We start from the raw sequence: 7,403 nt of genomic DNA on the forward strand, positions 1-7,403 counted from the left end.
CGCCACCAAGGGGGGCGCCAAATTGGGTTTGGAGTCCATTCTATTCAGGGCTGGCCCTCTGGCACCCTAGGCGAGACTAACTTCTGGCGCCCCCACTCCCTGCACTGATAATGTCACCGAGTCACATAGAGGCACCTAATTTGGCCCCCTCAGAAGGCTGGTGCCCTAGGCAATTGCCTAGTTCACCTAGTGGCAGGGCCAGCCCTGATTCTGTTCTATGAGCCCATAAGATAGAATGGGGCATCGTTTTTTTTTAATTTTGCTCCCTCCCCCCCCAAAAAAACCCATGTAGATCTGGTCCTGGTGCCACCAAGTCACAGCTGACTTATTGTAACGGGTTCTGCCATTCCCTGCCTCTGGATAGCAACCCTGCACTTCCTTGGTGGTTTCCCATCCAAGTGGTTTCCCATCCAACACAGCTTCACTTGTGAGATCTGATGAGATCAAGCTACCTTGAGCCATCCAACTCAGGGTGGATCATCCACACCATCTTACCATATTTTTAACCAATTTGGTTGGTTTTTGTTTGCATTTGAAGGCCCCTCATAATGTGAGGCACTCAGCTGTATCTTGCTCAGCTTGTGCATGAATCCATCTCTGCTTAAAGGCTCCAACTGCTGCCCCTTTCTGCTTTCTCCTTTGCAAAGGAGAGGTTTTCTTGCTTTGGAAGCCAGGAAAAGACCAAAAAAGGGGGACACCCGTTCACTTGTTTCTTCATTTTTTTAAGGGTCCTCATTGAGCACTCAAAAAAAAAAATGCTTGAAATTTTTTGAGTACTTGACAAGACTACTTGCAAAAAAAAAAACCCATTATTTTTTCAAGGTGAGCTGAAAAGATGAGAAGATGCACATCACAGCTGTAAACTAATCACCCCATAGACTCAGGTGATCCAGCAAAATGTGTGGTTTCTCTGAACTCTCTTGCATCAAAACACAATGTTCAGTCAAAACGTCTCTGCTTTATCCCATCAGTGATTTTTTTCTACAGATGGTCACTGCTGTAATTTATTCTGTAACCCCGTGTATTTATTGCTGAGTTTTAAGATTCACAGCTTGCTTTTAATTTGGTTATGTTAGCTGCCTTGAAGATGTTCAGAAATCTTTTAAACAAATACATGAGGAAAAAATGCTTACTTTCAGATTCGTATGAGAGAGTATTACGCCATTTTGCCAAAGAAACTGATTCAGTGGTCGTGGCTGTCGGGTAAGTACCCACACCGCCTTGTGATTGCCTGTGAGAAGGGTGGCCAGCCTCTAGTGGAGCTTGAAGGAATTACAACCAATATCCAGATGACTTGGGTCAGATCTCCTGGAGAAAGCAGCAGCAGCTTTGTAGAGTGGACCAGGGGTCGTTTTGTAGAAAAATAGGTGGTGGAGCTCATCCAGGGATTGTTATGCAGCTGCACATACCATTCAATGGACAAGGAGGCGGAACTCTCAGAAAGGTTCAGGAGCTGCGCTTCAGTGAGTTCCCACTGAATCTGAGGCCTGGGGTGAACTGTATGGCATTATAAGCCCCTGGTCCTTCCCCTTTACAAACCCTGCCTTATGGTTACCAACCTCCATGCAGTGGCTGGAAATCTCCTGGGAATACAACTGATCTCCAGACAACAGAAATCAGTTCACCTGAAGAAAATGGCTGCTTTAGAAGGTGGAGTCCATGGCATTGTACCCCATCAAAGTCCCTTCCCAAACACCACCCTCCCCAGCCCCAGCCCCCAAATCTCCAGGTATTTTCCAACCCAGATCTGGCAACCCTACAAACTCCCCAGATTCCACCTACATAATCCCCAAGACTTTTCCAACCTGGTGTTGACAATCCAACCCAAGAATCATCTATTTGAAACTCTAAATCAGAGCTTAAATTATGTACAATTCTGATAACATGGCAAGGTCCAGTTCTGGATTCATTCTGGAATGCTGAAGCTGGAATTGTGTATGTGTGTGTGTAGCATTTAACAATGCCAACAACAAAAAGAAAATACTCAGGGCGGATCATCTTAGGTTTTTAGCTGGGCTTTTTTGTAGAAAAAGGGCAGCAGGAACTGATTTGCATATTAGGCCACACACCCCTGACATCACCATTGTTTCAACAGAGCTTTTTTGTAGAAAAAGGCCAGCAGGAACTCATTTACATATTAGGCCACACCCCCTGATGCCAAGTCAACTGGAACCCCCTTCTTGTGCATTCCTGCTCCAAAAAAGCCCTAGTTTTTAGCATTCATTGTATTATTTTTGTCTGATTCGTTGTGGGGGTTTTTAGTTTCTTGTTTTTATAATATATAAAATGTTGGTTTTTTATAAATTTAAAAAGTATTTTAAAAAGAAACTGATTTTGTGGGTACATGAGATAGGGCCTTTTCAGTGGCAGCCCCATGATTATGGAACAAATTCCCCAGGTTCCCTCTCTTTTGATCTTTAGGAGAGAGCTATTTAGGACTATATTTGGTTAAATTTACTAGCAGTCCCAAATTGCAATTATATATATATATATATTTAATGTTATCTATTTTATCTATGTTGTAAGCCACCCTAACAGCCATAAGGAAGAAAGGCAGCTCAGAAATGTTTTAAATAAATAAATAAAATCTAGTTGGTGGCCAGGGCTGTCTTAACCCATGGGCCCCACAAGCATAGGGACCCCATACTAATCTGTGTATGGTATTGATTGTTTGTGAATATATGAATGGATAAGCTTTTTATTTGTGCAAGTTAAGGAACTGTTGAATGTAGTCTTGTAGCCTTATACAAAGATCCTTTGTATAGGTCGACCATTTATTGACCACTTATATTTTTATTCCTGTGAGTAGTTGTCGTAGGGGCCCATAATGTCATAGTACTCTGCTTTGCCCGGGGCCCATAATGCTGTTAAGATGGCCCTGTTGGTGGCAACCAATCCTGAAAAATCTGTCTGCATCTATAGCCTAACAGACTACTCAAGCTTCCATGGCCAAACTCAGTAGAAAGGAAGAAGTTAGACATTGTTAGCCTAAAGTTGCAACAGGCATATCAAGGGAGAGGGTGTTGAGAAGAAAAGGCACCAAACCCTGTTTCTGGTTGCCACACGTTCACCTTGAACGCATGGCAACTGGAGACGGGGCTTCTATAGTGGTGACACCTTTAAAGGGTAAAAAAATACATTTTGATTTGCTCCGAGAGACAGCCAGTCTAGGTCTTTCAGGGTGATAACAAATATTGTTGTCCCACTTACCAGACAAGGGCAGATCCAGGTGCGCTATTCATCCTGGCTCTGGCACAGATAGGCAATGTGGTCTACCCAGGAATGCAAAGTCCAAAATACAGTCCAAGCTTAAGTCAAAAGGTCCAGCTCACAAGGAAGAAAATACAGTCAGTGGTGAATCTAAAAAGCAGAATCCAGGTCCAACCCAAGGTCAAGCAACAGATTCTCCAGTTCAGGGGCACATCTCTAAGGCAGGCTCATCCATTAGCACATTGACCTTGGTATCACAGCCTCTTAAGTAGCCAGTCACTCTTCCAGGTACAGCTAGATCCAGTCATTTGGCTCAGTGGGAAGCGGCAAGGCCTGGATCCTGTAAAGACTCATCACTGCAGTCCAGTATGCAGACTCTCATCTGGAGCACCGGGTTTGATTCTCCACTCCTCTACTTGGAGCTGCTGGAATGGCCTTGAGTTGGCCATAGCTTTCGCAGAGATGTCCTTGAAAGGGCAGCTTCTGGGAGAGCTCTCTCATCTCCACCCACCTCATAGGGTGTCTGTTGTGGAAACTGTAAGCCGCTCTAAGACTCTGAGATTCAAATAGAAGGGTGGGGTATAAATCCAATATTTTCATCTTCTTCTTCTTGTACCGGTGAAAGATGTCTTCTGGGAGGGAGGTCTGCTTCATAGGGGCCTACCTTATGGGGAGTATCTGCCAGGTTGGGTCTCAGTGACAGGTCATCCTCTGGTAATGACTCATCCTCCCATGCTGATCCAGGGCTGCTCACCATAGTTGTATCCAGCCTGCAACAATAGTCCAGCCTCTGCATTCTAGACGTATTGAAGTTTACAGGCAGGTTTTCTGAGGGAGCCTATATAGAGCCCATTACTGCAGTCTGAGCTCTCTACTCATGACCTGAGTTTGATCCCAGCGGAAGCTGGGTTCAGGTAGCCAGCTCAAAGTTGACTCAGCCTTCCATTCTTCCGAGGTCTGTAAAATGAGTACCCAGCTTGCTGGGGGGCAAAGTGTAAATGACTGGGGAAGGCAATGGCAAACCACCCCATAAAAAGTCTGCTGTGAAAACATCATGATGCGACATCACCCCAGAGTTGGAAATGACTGGTGCTTGCACAGGGGACTTCCTTTACCTCTAATCAGCAAGCGGGGGGGGGGGGGGGGATCACCTTTCATCTTGCACCAAGAGCTATGCTAATGTTTGTTTTCCGTAGGTACAACCTGGGTCCAGAGAATCCATACCCAAACCAATATACTGAATGTCTCAAGGCTACTGTTCATTTCATGAAGAATCCTGAAAGTTTTGGCGTGGATCAGAACCGCATTATCATTAGCGGGGACAGCTGCGGGGCCAATTTCGCAGCCCGCATTTGTCAATTGCTGGCGGACAGGACAGACCTCCCCAAAGTGCACGCACAACTTTTGATCTACCCAGCACTGCAGGGGGTGGACTTCTATCTGCCTTCTTATCAACAGAACAGAAGGGTGCCCATCATGTGGCGGGAATTCGTGCCGTATTTCGCCTGCCTTTATCTTCGAAAGGATGTATCTCTTAGAGCAGACATCTTGGAGAGCCGCCACGTTCCTGAAGATCTGAAACGAAAGTACAGTAAGTGGGTGAGTGCAGATCTTATTCCTGAGGAATTCAAGACCCGAGGCTACAAACCACAGGATCCTGCTTTATATAGGTTTAAGCCCCAGGTATATGAACAGATCAAAGAAGTTTTGGACGTAACCTTTTCGCCTCTGTTGGTGGAAGATGCTGTGATCCGCAAACTCCCTCAGGCGTACATTTTGATCTGTGAATTTGATGTCGTTAGAGATGACGGACTCCTGTACAAGAAACGTTTAGAGGACAACGGGATACCCGTGACACTGTGCCACATCAAGGGCGGCATCCACGGGGTCCTCAGCCTTTTTGGCTATGGCATCTTCTCTTTTCCGTCCGCAGAACTCATTGGAAAGGACATTACAAAGTTTATCCAAAGCTTATGATGATGCGCCAAAAAGAAAGCAAAAAAGAAAGACTGACGGATCACTGGGTTCCACTTTCTGGGATAGTGAGCCTGCGGTTCAACTCCAAACTAGCCTGGAGAGGAGGTGATGGCTGGTGTCCACATGGTATGGCGAAGAGCAAAGACATGGTCCACCAGCCTCTTTTTATTTTCACAATAGCCTTGTGAGGAAGGCTAGACTGAGAGAGAGACTGACTGGTCCAAGATCACTCAGTGACCCAACTTCATAGCTAAAGTGGGATTGGAACATCTGCCATGCTGCCTAACCAGGGCTTTTTTTTTGTAGCAGGAACTCCTTTTGAATTTTAGGCCACACGCCCTCATGTAGCCAACCCTTCATGAGCTTACAGTAGGCCCTGGAGGATTGGCTACATCAGGGGGATATAGCCTATATGCAAAGGCGTTTCTGCTACAAAACAAGCCCTGCGCCTGACCATTCTCTTGAACAATGAGCCTAACCATCTTTAAAGTATATATTTAAACTATTACCTAAGTACCTTTGTTTAGTACGAGCACACAGGTATTTATGTAGCACTTTTGATTCCAAAACCCCTTGCTTTATTTGTAAACACAACCCCTCCTGCAAAGTAGGTCAAAAAAAGGAGTGGGATTGGGTCAAGGATACAACAGCAAAAATCAAAATATCAAAATCAAAATATGCACCCTTATGTGATGTGCTAGACTGTGCCACTGGCCCTCAAATGATTGAAAGCTTCTGCCCTGACCTGGATAGCCCAGACAAACCTGATTTCATCAGATCTCGGAAGCTAAGCAGGGTCATCTCTGGCAAGTACTTGGATGGGAGACCTCCTTGGAATACCAGAAGCAGGAGCAGGCTTTATTCAGCCACCTCTCTGAATATCCTCCAGGCCCCCAGTAGGGGTCAGTCACCAGAGGTCACCATGGCTTCCAGGTGCACCCACACACTCACATGAACACATGCACATAAAAATACAAAAATATTTAAGTGCTTCCAACCATGCATACAAAAAACTAGCAATCCATTGAGAAAGTTAGAGCAGAATTTCCTCTCCCTTGTGCTAGGGTTGCTTCTTTTGTGAAGCCTTCAGATGGTTGTTTCCCCACTTAAAGTGGTCCTACCCAGCCATATTATTATAGCAGATGTGGACTCAAAAGCTTGATCAGTTTCCTCTTCACGGGAGCACATGTCATTTGCAAAGGTACTGTGCCAAACTTTCTACCTCTACAATCCCAATGAAATGTGTTGGTCGGAAACCTAGATGTTATCACATTTTGCATTTTTAAAAATGTTGATCGGATGTAAGGATTTCACATCATATCGTGGTTTCCAATACCTTGTCAGAACACTATTGTAGCTTTGGCCCGCTAGAGCCAAGGACAGGTGCAGAAGGAAACCTCCTTGGAAGCCGGGAGGATTCTAGGGGCAAGAAGCAGAAATAGAATCCTGGCGAAAATCAGACTTGAGAGAGCAAGCAGAGTACAGAAGAGGCACTGAAGCCAAGTCAGCCAGCATCCTCACCCCAGAGACATGTTTCAGACTCAAATCTAGAAAATCTGCCCGGTTTGCAGTGATTACAGATTGCTGGGTATCTGGGACATCGAAAGCTATTCCTGTTTAGATCCCTAGTCTGAAACAGTTCGTCCGTTTGATTTTAATACAATCAATGACCTGCACAGCCTGAAACCTCTTCGGTGCTCTACTGGCTATGGGGCAATTTTGCTCCATTTTTTTTTTTTTAAAAAAACAAGGTTTAATATGTACAGTTTAAGGCTGGTGATGAAGATTGTTGTGGAGCCCCTACCTCTTAACCACTTCCTCCTCCCCTATTTATTTATTTAATTTATGTATTTATTAAATTATTTATATCCCACCTTCTGCCAAAGCTTGGAGGTAGCTCACAGCCCCGTCAAATGAAATCACAACAGATGTACACACATGTGCTAGAGCCAATGTCACTCACATAATGTCCCTTTAACAGGAGCAGTCTCTCGGCAAAAGTGTAAAGTATTTATTAGCTGAGTTTATAGCCCTGTTTCTGGAGGTGTTCCTGAGACGGTAATAAGGCAGATTATTTGTTGTGTGGATGCCTGAATGTGACTATCTTCCACGCTTGGATCAGACAAGACCGGGGGGGGGGGTTGTAGCAGGAACTCCTTTGCATATTAGGCCACACCCCTCTTATGTAGCCAATCCTCCAAGAGCTAACAGGGTGC

General features: G+C 45.0%; 1 protein-coding gene across 1 annotated transcript in view; it reads left to right on the forward strand.

The window, feature by feature from the left end:
- LOC132587343 (arylacetamide deacetylase-like 4) overlaps positions 1 to 5,189 on the forward strand; it is a 41,492-nt gene extending 36,303 nt beyond the window's left edge. The window contains exons 5-6 of the mRNA XM_060259617.1: positions 1,140 to 1,203; positions 4,407 to 5,189. Of these exons, the coding sequence (XP_060115600.1) occupies positions 1,140 to 1,203; positions 4,407 to 5,187 (845 nt within the window). The 3' untranslated portion in view covers positions 5,188 to 5,189. The remainder of the gene's footprint in view (positions 1 to 1,139; positions 1,204 to 4,406) is intronic.
- Positions 5,190 to 7,403: the final 2,214 nt, after the last annotated feature.

This window comes from Heteronotia binoei, chromosome 18 (assembly GCF_032191835.1).
Source record: "Heteronotia binoei isolate CCM8104 ecotype False Entrance Well chromosome 18, APGP_CSIRO_Hbin_v1, whole genome shotgun sequence".
Classification (NCBI taxonomy): Eukaryota; Metazoa; Chordata; class Lepidosauria; order Squamata; family Gekkonidae; genus Heteronotia; species Heteronotia binoei.